Source organism: Hylobates moloch, unplaced genomic scaffold (genome assembly GCF_009828535.3).
Source record: "Hylobates moloch isolate HMO894 unplaced genomic scaffold, HMol_V3 SCAFFOLD_21, whole genome shotgun sequence".
NCBI classification, from domain to species: Eukaryota; Metazoa; Chordata; class Mammalia; order Primates; family Hylobatidae; genus Hylobates; species Hylobates moloch.
The window spans coordinates 18,502,479-18,517,853 of NW_026652296.1; the positions used below are offsets into that span (position 1 = coordinate 18,502,479).

At 42.9% G+C, this 15,375-nt stretch overlaps 1 protein-coding gene across 7 annotated transcripts in view; it reads left to right on the forward strand.

Annotated features, from left to right (window-relative positions):
• The window catches only part of PTPRT (protein tyrosine phosphatase receptor type T), a 1,124,172-nt gene that overhangs the window by 957,568 nt on the left and 151,229 nt on the right, over positions 1-15,375 (forward strand). For 6 of the 7 annotated variants that reach the window (XM_032141872.2, XM_032141870.2, XM_058432870.1 and 3 more), the window contains one exon: positions 8,340-8,369. In XM_032141872.2, the coding sequence (XP_031997763.1) occupies positions 8,340-8,369 (30 nt within the window). The remainder of the gene's footprint in view (positions 1-8,339; positions 8,370-15,375) is intronic. The other variant, XM_058432872.1, reaches the window with a different exon arrangement.

Here is a 15,375-nt window from a genome sequence, read left to right on the forward strand (position 1 = left end):
GTATGAGAAGGTCTACAACTCAATGTTTGTGGAGCGTGAAATTATATGTATGCGCACACAAGTTTCATGTAGTTCAATTTTATCCCTTGGGACACACTTCCTGGAGTCTGAACATGGTCCCTTAAAGCTCAAAGCATGGCCATGCACTTATGCATAGGGAAACACCAAAGCCAAGTTACGCAGGACTTTTCACAAGATCCGCACCCCTAGACTTGCCTGGATCCTACACTAACCTGTCCATCACATTTTAATTTTCAAATGAGAACTAGGCAATTTTAGGGAGGTATATTCAAAGTTGGTACCATCCATGGTTCTAGCCAGACCCTGTCTCCTCCCCTGCTCCCCTGCTCAGCTCGTCCTAGTCCAGCCTGAACTTTTTGCCAAACTTTCCTTGCCTGTCCAAATGGAAACTTCTGTTCCAAGAGTATATTTGGAGTGTCTTGAGTATAAATATGAATGTGTATTCTGAGATTTTATATGCATCTCTGGTTATACATCAGTTCTCTGTGACTTGTACCTGCCCTCCACTAGCTCTCAGTCTAATGGGACAGAGAATCAGAAAAACTGGCCCCAAATTTTTAGTCCTGTTTATTTGCTGTTAACCTTGGAGAAGCAACTTAACAAATCTCAGCCTTTGCTTTCCCTCTATGAAAGGTAGCCAGTTTTATGGGGCTATTCTACAGATCAAATGAGCTAATTTTTGAAATAGGCTTTGTTCCCTGAACCTGCTTCAGGAATTACAATGCACAATAACTACAGAAACGTTCCTCTCCACATGACCATCAACTGTACCAGGCCAGCTCTGAACCCATTACTAATATGCTAATGGCAGGGTTGCAATCAATGCTCACACACTGACATAATTTGCATCATTTTTCATTTAAACTGCAGCCATATTCTGGTTTCAATCTTCCTAATAATCATAGTAGGTTAGGTCTGTTGCTTGTTTGAAAAGAAGAAACTGAAGTTCAAAAAGATCACGTGAGTTGGTGAACGTTTTGGGCAGAGTTGATGTGGAAACCCAGTCTCGGTGTCTCTAGAGCTCATGCTGCTAACTTCTACTCTGTCAGTCCATGGAGACTGACACGAAATAAGCAAATCCTGGACTAAGAAACATGTGACTCAGATTTGGTACCACTTTCCTCTCTGGGGCTTGTTTTTCCCAATTTCACTATATTCTTCTTTTGAGCGTGCTGTTTCCCTGAATGAAATGTCCTGAGATTTCTCTTAACCTACAAAGTTCCTATCACACTCTGACTCTCAGCCTCTTGTCCTTCCTGGTAGGACTCCCAAATGTTACCATCTCAGCAAAGCCTTCCCACCAGCCTCCTGCCCCAGGAAGATCCAATGATGCTCCTCTGCATGCAGCCACTGTGCCATACACGCTAGACTTCATTTGTGTATTTATCACACTACCCGGTGGTTGTAGTTTTGCTGGCCTTAAAATCAGTCCTCTCTTGTTAGAGCTCCATTATCCATATCATCTGCCCCTGGACATCTACCTTGAAAATCCCTCAGGTATTTCATAGTCAAAGTCAAAATCATTACCTACTCCCAAACCTGTTTCCCATCTCATTCACAGGCACTACCTCCTATCCCATCATCAAACAGATGGGATTCCAACACCCGGGATTCTCTACATTCTCTTGGTCTCATTCTCTCTCTCTCTGTCTCTCTCTCTCTGTCTCTCTGTCTCTCTCTCTCTATCTCTTTCTCCCCCTCCCTCCCTCCCTCCCTTCCTCTCTGCCTCTGCCTCCTCTTCCTCCATTGTCTTTTCCCTGGGTCAGACCTCTATAGCCCTATTGCATGAGTTTCCTCACTGACCTTCCTAACTGTGCCCCACCCCTCCAACCTATCCTCCACACTGTAGTCAGCATTGTGTTAAAAAATAAAGCTCGTACTCCCAAACCTGTCATCTAAAACCCTTCAATGGCTTCTTCTCCATAGCCATGGTTCATGAGGTGGAAGTGAGGGAAGAAGTACATGTCTAAGTCACCTGGGGAACTTTGTCAAGTGATACTGTCTCCCTGCCCATATGGAAACAAGTTTCTTAGTTCTTCTTAGCTTTTTAGTTTTCCTATTTTTTTCTTAGTTTTTCTGACAAGTCTCCTAAAGTCTCACCTCTGCTCCATAAGTTTTGCTTATGAACTTTCTTCTTCTTCAATGCCTGTGTTTCTCAGCTCCGTGTGACCAGCTATTACCCATGTTTAATGACTAATTCAGTAGGCACTTTCTCCTATAAACCCTTCCTGACCTTTGATCTAGACAGAATCTCTTCACCATCTAGATCCCCTCTGTGAGGACCCATGTTATTTTCTGCCTTATACTTTTCCTTTGTATTTGCATCCTATTTCCTCACTAGACCATCAGCTGTCTATTCTGATTCATCCTCATCTCCAATGTGCCTTGCAAATACTGAGAATTTCTTAAAAACATGTTGAATGGGAGAGCCCAGTGGAATTAGAACAGATCAACTCTCTATGTATTATACAAGAGAGCTTCACTCAGAGAACAGACCTAAGTGTCAACATTAAGCATTAATGGTTCGTGCACCAAGTCCAGTGGTAGGAGGGTGGCAAGGCAAGGCTGGAGGGCAGTATGTGGAAGACATGCCATGGTCTGAGCCTTCAGAGAGCACATTGCCTCATCATTTTGTTTTGTTTTGTTTTGTTTCTGGGTAGACAATCAGAAAAGCTAACTCAGGCCAAGCTAAAAGAGCAGTGCACTTTATTAAGGGTACTACAGATCAGAAAACTGAAATGGAAATAGAGTTTAAGGAAATTGCCTGGAATCACATAGCTAATAAATGGCAGAGTTGGGTCTCAAACTTGGACAATCTGATAATGGAGTCCATATTCTGAAACATCATCTAATCTGGATTAAATATAAAACAGGACCTGCTGAGATGCCAAATTTTGTGGCATAATTTTGAGTGATTTATTGAGGTGGGAAAAAAGCCCAAACGCCCAAACAAAATGTGTCATCTTCTGTTCATCCTGTTCTAAACTTCTCCTTCCTCTACACCTGAAAATTGAATCCTGTTCCTTCTGCTTGCACTCAGGTGAACAGCCACTTAAGCTGGGAACTTGGAAGTCTTCTTCAATACGTTCACATTTAATCACCTTTTGATTTTGTGTCTTAACCACCTTGCACACTGCTGACCTTTCTTCCCCATCCCATGGCCACTACAAAGGAAGCCCCCAATATTTCTTGTGTTGGCCAATCAGTGATTGTGTAACCACATTCACTCTGCCTTTGACTTTCTCCTCACCCTCCTGCTAAAAATAATTCACCTACAAGAAATATTTGGCCACATGACTTCTTGGGTTTTCCCTGTGACCTATGGGACTGAGACCAAGCTGCTTAAACTCTTTGGGAACTAGCCCTTCCAACATCTTGCCATTCCCACTTTGTTAACCCACCTGCCCAAACCACAAACACAGTTCCATCTACCTAAAAATTCCCTTCCCCTCTCCTCCATCTGACTTCTTTTTTACTTTACCACTCAGGCATCCCAGATTCTGGGCCATCTTGCCTGCTTTCCCTCCTCACCCCTATCCCCAGGTATGGACTGACAGCTCCGTGTGTTGCCTTATCATACAATTTATCATGACAGAAGACAATACAACGTAATAGCTATTAATACAGGCTCTTTAAATCAGACTCCCTGGATTCAAATCCCTGCCATGCCACTTAACAACTATATAAATGTGAGAAACTTGCTTAACCTCTCTGAGCCTCACTTTACTCATCTGTAAACAGGGATAATAATGACTCATAAGGTTATTGTGAAGATTAAATAAAATAGTTCACGCAATATACTTAAAACAGTACCTGACACATAATTGATCTCCCAGTATTTAAGTGACAGCTATTATCATCTGCTTTATAATTTGCTAGTCTGGCTCTCTCATCAGACATATGGACTAGATTAGGATCTCATATGTCTTTCTATCTGTACTTGACAGAGATAAGGATATAGTAGGCCCCTGAGAAGTTTCTGCTGAATTAATGATGGAAAGATGGATAAATGGATGATGGGTGGGTGGGTGGGTGGATGGATGGATGGATGGATGGATGCATGCATGCATGCATGGATAGGTTCATGGATGGAGGGATGGATAGATGGCTGAACCGGGTGGGTTTGTGATCTAGATGGATGGGTAGATGGTCAAATGGGTGGTTAGATAGACAAATTTGTCCTGTTTAAATTGTATGGAACAAAAGAAAACTGTGCCTGAAGTCAATCTTGTCAGCTAGCTGAAAAAACGTTCTGCAGTATGTGATTTATTAAGTTTGGGGTTATTGTTTTGTTTTGTTTTGTTTTTTCTAAGCACAGCTGTCCTCTTGCTCAGGATTTTTGGTTTCAGGCAATCTGTTACTTGCAATATCACTGTATCCTTGTAAATTTAGACCTTCAGTAAATCTTCTTCAAGGCTTAGAAAAAAACACACGTGCAAACTGTTTTGGTCACAGAATAAAGACCTGTGATACTTGACCTAGAAGACTTCGCAGTTTAATTGGGAAAAGAGATTCAATTAATAGAAGTTTGTCAGTTACCATTATCCTGGAGTTGCCTTGCTGCTGGGTCAGAGATAGTACGAGAAGGCTTTTGGTGACACCCACGATAACTCAGAAAAGCAACTTGGAAAAGGTGGTCTGTGGTTTGAAGGTGAAGAAGGAAGCATGTTTTCTTGGCTCAGGCTGAGGTGAATCCTGAAGGTTGACAGCAGAAAAACTAGAAGGTCCAGAATTCTCAGTGTAGCTGAGGAGGAGGTGGCTGCTGACAGTGAGGGCATCCAGCTCAGGATGGAGGCCTTGCAACTGGTCCAAAGATACACAAAGCCTTTGACCTAGTGAGGCATGGACTTATAATCTTAGATTCCTCAGCTAACCCTGAGAGTAATTATATCTGCTCCTCAGGGTTGTGGGGAGGATTGAAAGAGATAAGTTTTGACATCCCAATGCCTGACTCCCCAGATTTCTCAAGATATATCCATTTTCTTCCATCCTTGAAAGCAGCACAGGCTTGAGGTCAAGAGCTATGGGCTGGGCACGGTGGTTCACACCTGTGATCCCAGCACTTTGGGAGGCTGAGGCAGATGGATCATGAGGTCAGGAGATTGAGACCATCCTGGCTAACATAGTGAAACCCCGTCTCTACTAAAAATACAAAAAATTAGCCGGGCGTGGTGGTGGGCACCTGTAGTCCCAGCTACTCAGGAGGCTGAGGCAGGAGAATGGCGTGGACCCAGGAGGCGGAGCTTGCAGTGAGCCAAGATCGCGCGCCACTGCACTCCAGCCTGGGCAACAGAGCGAGACTCCATCTCAAAAAAAAAAAAAAAAAGAACATGAGCTATAAGCTTTAGAGCCATGTTGCTATCAAATCCAGTTACTAGCTGTGTGATCTGAAGTTACTTCTTGTTTGCCTCAGTGTCTCCATCAGAACAGTGGGAATGGCACTAATACCTATCTTTTAGGGCAACTGTGAGGAATACATAAGTTAATGTGTGCTAAAGCTGAGAACAATACCTGGCACACAGTAAGTGCTGAATAAGTATTTGTTCATATTTTATTATTCCTAAAGAGGTGAACACTTTGTTCCTGGTGACCAGAATAAGAAGCAGCAAACCTTATCTCTGTGGATGAGGTGCAGACGTAAACCACCCTTTACTGAGACCTAATACATTCCAGATGTTTAGATTAATATAATCTAATATCAATTTAGATTAATGTAATTTACATAGAATACTTTATATATTACATATCATATCTAATGTGAGTATAATTTAGATTAATATAATGCTAATGCCTATGGTGATTCTTGGGAATACATAATTATTGCCCCCAAGCTTGAGATAGAGGAACTGAGACTCAGGGCTGTTTAGTGACTTGTTCGATGTCATGCAGTTAGTTAAGTGATGGTGCTGAGATGCTAAGGCTTATTGTATTTCCACTCCTGAAAGCTGTTTGAGCTGTCAGTCGTCTATGCCATCCACCTTGGTGCATGGATCGGGAAATAGAGGTCCAAGGGGAAGAAGAAGAAGTTACTTGCCCAAGATGTCACAATGAGCAGTTGAAAGATCTGAGATTATAACGCTGGCCTCTTTATTCTCAGCTCAGTGTTCTTGACAATACAGAGAACACAAGTGTCCTATAAGTCTTCATCAAATGGACCCTGAGTTTTATGTCCCAGGGGAATCACTTTCCAGCCACTAGATCTGCCAGCAGTGAGGTAAAGAAATTATCTCCTTACAATGCCAACGTGTGTGGCTGGTGAAGGGGATTTGATGACTTTCTGTAGGAGCTTCCCATTCCCACTCATTGCAGTCCCCAGTTCTTCACCTTCTCATCATCTAGGGTCACTGTTCTTTCAGTTTAGGATATTGAACAGTTTTCTATCTGGCCAGATCTTGCTGCACTGTGGCTCATTTTCCCTAGCTCAGCCCCCTAAGGAGGTGTGGGGCTTTCCTTCTTCTGTGGCTTCTTAACTTTTAGACTCACTTTCCTTCTGGGTATGTAGGGTTGGGCTTTGCCAACTGATGAAAGAAAGACTAGAGATAGCCCCATCTTGGGAGCTTTGGGTATTTCCTACTTGAGATGGGAAAATTTGGGGCTGTGAAGATGTATCCCCCACTCTGCAGTTATAAAGACTGTATTTTCCTGTACCAAGCAAATGGGATAATGGTTGCAAGTAATCAAATAGTTCAAGAAAAAAGGAAACCATTCTTGTCTACTCAGATGGATATTTGGAGACCTGAATTATCTAGCCATTTTTCTCAATCTATGAATGTATCATTTATTGTCAGTATAGCTGAATCTGATGTGAAATAAGAACATTCCTATTTATTTTCTTACAACATAAGAAAAGTTATAACAAAGGGAATATCATGCTTTTATTTGAGTTTTGTGATTGCTTAGAAGCCAGGAGCCAGTAGGGACATTGGAAAGAGATTGAAGCCAGTGATTTTTCAAGCTTTCTTTTGGAGAATGGAATTCTCAGCCATATGATATCTTAAATGAAACTTCAAAGTATAAAATAGATAAAACTTCAATATATAAAATAGGTGCTTTGGTGGATGGTGGGGAGCAGCAGCCTCACTTGCTCAGTACCCTCTTTCTTCATTACACAGTAGCTGCTATAGAACCCCCAGACTTCTGTGGACACAGTTTGAAAATTACTGATCTAGTTTAATGCACCTAAGGGACAGATGCAGAAATGAAGGCACAGAGAGTTTATTCAAGGCAGAGTCTGTTCAGACTGAAGGTTGGAACTCCTCTCAGTACAGTGCTCTTCCAAGATAAGGTTGGACTTTGCGCTGGTCATCTACTGCCATGTAACAAACTACCCCCAAAATCTAATGGCTTAAAGAGCAACAGTTATTTATTTTTCTCATGTGTCTGCACTTTAGGCAGAGCTTAAAGGGAATGACTTATTTCTGTTCTGCAATGTCAATGGTCTCAGCTGAGATAACTTGGTTGGCTGAAAGTAGAATGGCTGGGGGCTGGTGGGACATTTCTTTCTCTTTATGTAGTCTCAGAGGCTCTCCTGTGATCTCTCCAGCATGGTAGCCTCAGGGAAATTGGGCTTCTTCTATGGAGACTGAGGGTTCTAAGAGAGAGTTATGGACAGAGCTGAGAGGCTTCTTTGTTTTCCCCCAGCTTGGAAAGTCCCAGAACATAATTCCTACCACATTCTATTCACGCAGGGCCAGTCTTGACTCTGTGGGAGGGCACTCCACAAGGACCTGAATACTAGGAAGTGCAGATCACTGGGGAGCCATCTTGGGTACTGGCCATATGATTTCCTTTCTTTGGGTATGACCTTACTAAATGGACTCTGATGTGATTTTATCTGAAATAGAGGAGACAGAAGAAGTTTGGTGTTGCTTAGATCACAGGTCATTATCATAGGGAAGAGTGGTAGACTAGTCCCAGGAAGCCACAGAGAGCTGATCCAATACCCCACCTGCACCCCGCTGACCAAAAAAAAAAAAAAAAAAATCATAATTACAAGGAATCTAGTTTTGGTTGACCATAAGGAAGAACTTTGAACTAACTACAACAGCCAACATGAAACGTGGCTTACTCTGTGTGAGGCCATGGGTTTCCCTATTATAGAAGAGGTCTCTCTTGTTTCTTCTACCACCGGAAATATCTGATTCTCAGTGAAGATGATTAGTAGAGGAACTTGCATCTCCTTGAGCTTAGGGATGCTGAAATAATATGTGCATTTCTAAGAATCAAGATTTCATTAAAAATCTAATGCTTGTTTGTTTGTCTTTTCTTTTTCCCCCATTTTGGACATTTCCTTCATCTGACTGCCCATCAATATATAGAAGAAATGCTTATTCCTACTCCTATTACTTGTAAGTATCGAGCTGGTGTTAACTTTGCTTCGTGCCCTGTAAGGGAACCTGTAGCATGCATTTCCTGCACCAACCAAGTGTCTATTAGTTTCTCATTTTCACTTCTAAGTTGTCTGTAGCCTTAAAGTTTTTATTTTGCATAAATGTCTTCCATTTGAAAGTGCACTGTCATTGTTCAAGTTCGTTATGTTTCCGCCATCTTGGATTTTTTTTCCTCTTATTTTTAGAGATGTGAAGGGCTGTTTCTCCTTTGTGAGTGCAATTTTCTAGTTAGGAATCCCTGAATTCCATCCGGCAGGGGACCAAATCCTGCTGTAGGACTTGCACACATAAGACAGAATCACAGTCTTAGCAACTTCTGAATCCATGTGTTTTTACTTGGAGAATGGGTAGCCCTGGGGGCCCAAAGTTTAGAAAGGAATTCATTGGCTGTTTATGCTATTTCAGAAAGTCTGCAGGGATTCATTACTTTATCTAGAACCAGCCTCACAGGTGAAAGAAACATCCAGTGTCTTTGCTTTGGGCTGGGATTATGTGTTTGGTGTTTAGCATTATTTATCTTATGTTATCAGTGCATTTTGTTGGGAGTTATAGATGGGTGCTTTCTTATCCATTTTTTTGCACTTGCTAAAAATAGTGATTATTTTTCTTATTAATAAAACAGAGGGCCGGGTGCGGTGGCTCACGCCTATAATCCCAGCACTTTGAAGGCCGAGAGGGCAGATCACCTGAGGTCAAGAGTTCAAGACCAGCCTGGCCAACATGGTGAAACCCCCGTCTCTACTAAAAATACAAAAATGAGCTGGGGGTGATGGCAGGTGTCTGTAGTCCCAGCTACTCAGGAGGCTGAGGCAGGAGAATTGCTTGAACCCAGGGGCGGAGGTTGCAGTGAGCCAAAATCGTACCATTGCGCTCCAGCCTGGGCAACAAGAGCAAAACTCCATCTCAAAATAATAATAATAATAATAAATAATAACAACAACAACAGAGATTCTCAAAACATGATAGTAAAGGAGAACAACTCTGTACAGTAGATCCTTGGTGATAAAAAGTTAGAAAGGCCCTGAACTAGTCCCACATTCCTAATATGCACTTTCTATTTTTGGAAATTGAGAGGTTGTAGGGACCTTAGAAAGAGATTGAAGGATGTGAATTCATTGCACATCCAGCTAGCAAAAGAGTGGGATTAAAACGGGGGTGCCTGGCTTCCGGTAAAGTATATTGCTTAGCACTCCATGTCTTCCCTCACCTCTGGCAAACTCAGCTTTATGAGAGAGGTTGTGCCTAACAGCATTACCTGCTGAAGGCTTCATAGATAAAGATGGAGCCAGCAAAAGGCCTCCCCATCCCCTCTGCTCAGTGTTGGGTCCACAGGTCTTTAGGACGGGTACTACCACCCTCATGTTATATGGGAACAAATGGACCCCCATCACCAATACTGGAAGTACCAGATCACTTATTCATTCATCCCACAAACATGCTTTGAACATGCACATTATGTTTCAGACGGTGTGGATGAAGAAATGGCTAGAACCCAGAGGTTCAGCCTCACAGTATGCAAGCCTATCTGAGAGACTAGCATAACGTCACCTATTAGAAACGTCAGCTGAGAAACGCCTCTACATACTGTAGTACAGTTGCACTTAGTTGAGTGACAGATTTTTTATGTGGCAGGGGATAGTTATCAGTGTATTCAGAGATGGCTTTGCCCATTACTGAAAAAATTAAAATTCTGATTAGAGGAAACTGCATCTGCAAAGGCACGGAGGTACGAAAAAATATGGTGTGTCATTGCTATGGTGGAAAGAGAATGAGCTTCAGGAGTGACGCAGCTCTGGGCTCATGTCCCACCTCTATCATGCACTGGTTATAGAGCCTTGGACAAATTTTCTAAACTTTTTGATTCTCTTTTCTCTTAATTATAAAATGAAGGTAATCGTGCCTGACTCACAGAGTCGCTGTGAAGAGGAGATGAGATGATTTCGTAAAGTGCCTGGCACAGAGTTGACACTCGTGAAATATTAGTTTTCTTTATTTCCCCTTTCAGAAACCACAGGGTTCATGGCAGGAATGGTAGTCCCTGGGAGCCCCTCTGTTCTTCCAGGGCCTCTTAGGGTATGCATGTTTCACAGCAGATGTGGGCATACAGGGACCCATCACCACCTCTGGCATCTCACTCCCATCCCTCTATCAGCCAGTTTGCCTATCAGGGTCTTTGAATGCCCACTTTATGTAGTGCTGTGTGCTGGTGCTGGGGTGGAATCCAAGATGAGCAGTGTGAAAGGACAGAGGATGGATCTGCACATACTTGCAGTTGAAGGTGCAATGATAAACACAGGCCTTTCTGTTGGTGCAGACATGAAGTTCTGTGCCACAGGTCCCAGAGCAGGAAGCTTATACCAGCAGTGGGATGCAGAAGCATCTGGATAGGACACGGGGTTTCCATAACTATATTCATTTTATATTCACCAACCCCAAGGCACCCATGACGGTCATATATTGCATGCCACTGCAAATAGCCTGCTTTCTATACAGAAACCTTAGGTGGTTACATTTCCTCTTAAGCACCATCTTCCCATCCCAACTACCACCAAGCACTTGTGATAGATGAACCAGTTCCTAGACTTAAAGGGATTGAAGAGGTAAGGTATGTTTAATCATTTATACAGGAGGGGAGAATAGGAAACCACCACCACATGCCAAGTATTTTGTACGTACATTAGCTCACTAAGTCCTCCAAATAGCCTAGTCTGGTAGGTACCATTATCCCTATTTAATGGGAGAGAAATTGCTCTGAGAAGCTAAGTCATTCCCCCAAAGCTACCCAGAAGTAGATGGGAGGGAGAATTGATTATCCTGGAAACAGAGACATCTTGGGGTGAGAAATGGTCATGTGAGTCATATGCATATGACTCTGGATATATTGCAATGAGAATGCTGGTGGAGCTCCCAAGCAAAAGCATGCCATGGGAACTTAGAAATGCAGAAGTGGAGTCTAGGTAGGAAGTGGATGTTTGGAACCTTCCTCCGAGAGGTGGCAGATGAGAGTGCCAGGGGATGAAAGCAGGCCTGGAGAAAGAGGACAAGAACAGAGGGCTAAGGGCTAGGGGCTGAGGCCCAGGAACTGACCATGATTAAAGAATCAGAAGAGGAGAGGAACTGGCAAAGCAGATAGACAGGTAGGAGAAAAACATAAGGCCCAAGAGCAGAAGGCTTTTGCAGCAGGAGGAGTTGGTTGGCCACAGCAGATGCTGCAGAGGATGGAGGGGGTAGGTTCGGGCACAGCCTGGACATTTGGCCATCAGAAGTAACTTGCACAGGTTGTAGGGATGAAGGTTGAGGAGGTAGCCAGCCTGCCTGGGGACCATGAGTAGGATCACCTTTTTTTTTTTTTTTTTTTTTTAAAACAGAGAAGAAACATGATACTGGCCACCTGAAGGATCAGAAAGTCCTGGGCAGAGATTTAGTTATAGTGCAGGAGCCTGGGCAGAAGGAAGGGGCTGAAGATACTGGAGTTGGGGGCTATGGAAGTGAAGGACTGAAGGCGAGGTGTTTGGGAACAGGGAACAGTCTGGGAGGGGAGGAGGGACAGGACTTGGAGACGATAGGATTGAGAGAGAGGCATAGAGATGAGGAAGAGGAAACAGAAAGGAAATGATGGCCCCCCACGTGCTAGTATATGCCCCGAGGGGGAGCCTTGAAGCCTCACTCCTCAGTGTGTGGACCCTGGACCAGTAGCATCAGCATTACCTGGGAGCTTGTCAGAGATGTAGCATCAAGGGCCCCATCCCAGACTCCTGAATCAGCATCTGCATCATAACAAGGTCCCAGGTGATTCATATACATGTTAGAGAATCACTGACTTAACTGGAGTCTCAGTTGTCTTATCTATAAAATAGGAAAAGTAATACCCTCCTCATAGGTATTAGGGGCCACCTGGTCCTTTTAATGAATAAACACTGATTTCATCGAAGAGATTGGTTAGCCAAAGTGTGTTGAAGAGAGAACACACTTTGGCTAACCAATCTCTTCGATGAAATCAGTGTTTATTCATTCCACCAATATTTGTGGAATGTCCTCTGCATGCTAGGCGTTGGACAAGGTTCTGGGTATATAGGAGTTAGCACAAGTAAAAATCCCTAAACACGTGGAGCTATTTTAGTAGAAGAGGTAGAAAGTAAACAACATATATAACAAAAATAAACAGTATGTAGTGGTAGGAGCTAAGAAGAAAAAATAAACTAGGGAAAGAGGAGATGAAGTATGGATGGGGGAGGAGCAGAGGAATTCTATATTTCCCCCAAAATAAAGAGGCCATCAAGTGCTTTCCACCATTGAAAGTATCCCTACACAAGAACAGTGGTCCACAAATATTTTCCATAAGGAGCCAGACAGTAAATAATTTTGGCTTTACAAACCCATGTGTTCTGTGTTGCATCTACTCAACTCTGATGTTGTAGCATGAAGTCATAGCTATGTGTTTGAATGAGTGTGGCTGTGTTCCAATAAAACTTAATTTTAAAAAACCAAACAGTGGGCCAGATTTGGCCCACAGGTCACAGTTTGCCAATTCTTGCTCTAGAGTTTTGAGAGTAGGAAGAGGGTGAGATTCAAGATTCATCCTGTCTTATTGAGCTCCTGCCATGTACTTTATCCCGTGCCTGATATTGCAGGCACAAAAGTGAATAAGGCGCACCCTATACCAGATTACAAAAGGGCAGAAGTTGAAAGGCATTACCAGTTGGTCCCTACTATATATACTCACCCAATGCTTATAACAAGCCCTGCAAAGTATATGTTACTTTGTTGATTTTATTTAGATGTTAAGACTGAAGTTTGAAGACTTGTCTATTGCTCACAGCCAGAATGCAGCAGGGTTAAGTTTGAACTCAGGACCACATGGCCCACAAGCCCTACCCATTATTCTTACTAAGCCCTGTTCTTTGGGAATTGGGGGCACTTCTGCCTGGACCATGTGCTTGGAGCACATCAGCCAGGTTGCAGAAGAGCCAGGTACCAAATGCAAGTCTGTCTGCCTATAGGGCCTGGTTTCTGTGCATGGCCATCATCAGTGCCCTGCTAGGCATAAGAAGTAGTAGCTATTCTGGGCTGGTAAGGAGGCCGTTGGGGCAGTCCTGTATCTGCTGTCCTGGGGATTGGCCACATGATGTGGCTGGTCTTCCAAGCCGTGCTGTGCACAGGCGACATGTTGAGAGGAGTCAGAGCTGAGGGCACTGAGCTGCTGCATCAGAGGTAGCCAAGGGGTTAGGGCAAGAGATTATGAAAGGGGTGTTAATGACCAGGATAAATAATAGCCCAATAAAAATGGAGCTATGGAACAGAGGGATCTGGGGACCCAGGGACACAGGATAGTTAAAGATAAGGCCCATTATTGTCTCTCCAGTATACACACACGCACACACACAAATGTGAATCATGTGGGTTTTGGTGTCAGGCCTATTTCACAATTCTAGGTTTGCCTCTCCTGTGAGATTGTTTCCACCTGGAACACTCATAGACCCACTCTGAGCCTCAGTTTCTTCATCTGGAAAATCCTGATAATAGCAGTGACTTCCCAGTGTTTTGGTGAAGGGAAACGAGAGAGTGTATATGTAGAGTGGCTGGCACAGAGTAGGTATTTTATAAATAGCAGCTACTATTCCTCACATTCTGAGCTGACAAAAATGCCTCTCTGGGATCCCTTTTTGCCTTTCTGTAGTAAAGCAGACCCCAACAACTTCAATTGTTCAGTGTTTGCCTTTTTAAAGGATATTGAGAGTTGGCATGTGTCCACAGGTTAATTTACCTCAAGGTGTGTGATGGGCACAGTAATTGTTTTGAACAGAGGTATTTTAGTGTAGTAGTTCTTGAGAAAGCGCAAAGATGTTTACCAATTGTTCTGGCTGAGAGAGAGAGCACATAACTACTTCACTTAGCCTTGGACAAATGCCTTGTGCAGATGTCTCCAAGACAGAAAACCGTGACCTGGGCTGGTTTCTGTCCGCAGATACTCCATGGGACTCCTGGGCTTTTCTATAGCCTTCCGATCTCCTCCATCTCAATATACTCAAATCCGATATCATTCTTCAAAGTCCAGATCAAACACTGCCTTCTACGAGAAGTCGCTCATGATTCTCTCCACCTGTGGGAATGGCGCCTTTCTCTGAACTGCAGTTGCTTTATATTACGAGCAGGAGCAAATTTGTCTTAAGGATGTTGCTTGCTCATTAGGGTATTCTCCATGGAACTCCTAACACATACAGTGAACCCCAGTAAGTGCCTGTGTAATGAGTGAAGGAAGAAGACGAATTTAAAAGACATACAGACATATAGCTGAAGTCAACAGGGTGGTACTCTGTTCTTGAAAAAAAAAAGACATCATTTTTTAGATAACTCTAGACCTTGTAACTTCCTTGCTTCTGTGTCTTTAAGGCCATTTTTGCTTCTATCTTTGCATCTGTGTGACCTGGACAAACCACTCAACTTTTTCTGAATCTCAGTTGCCTGGTATATAAAACAGAGATAAAAAATACAAACCTTACAGAAGAAGTCTCACAAAGATTCAATGGACATAATGTAAAATGCCTAGCACATAGTAGGGCCTCACCAAAATAAGAGACTGCTCCTTTCTTCAAAGGCAAATGCCTTTTCACGTCATCAGCTGCTGTGAAGCAGATATCATTGCTTCAATATATTTAAACAGGCATTTTAAAATAGTTCCATCAAGAGATACTCAAAAGTTATTTACTGTAATTTATCAGCCACTTTGAATAAAAATGAAGAAAAAATAGAAATAGAAGAAAACTATTTAAAGATGCTAAATATCAATTACTAGTAAATATCAAATTATCGACAGCAAACATGTTGATAGGTGAAAATCTAAGACATTACCATGCAGTCAAGACTAAAGTGGTTACTAGCAGTGTTGCTCTTCAGCCAAGAGGAGAACCTTGGTGGGAATTCTGATTCCTGAGCCTCACCCCCAGATCTGCTCAGTCTCTTTAAA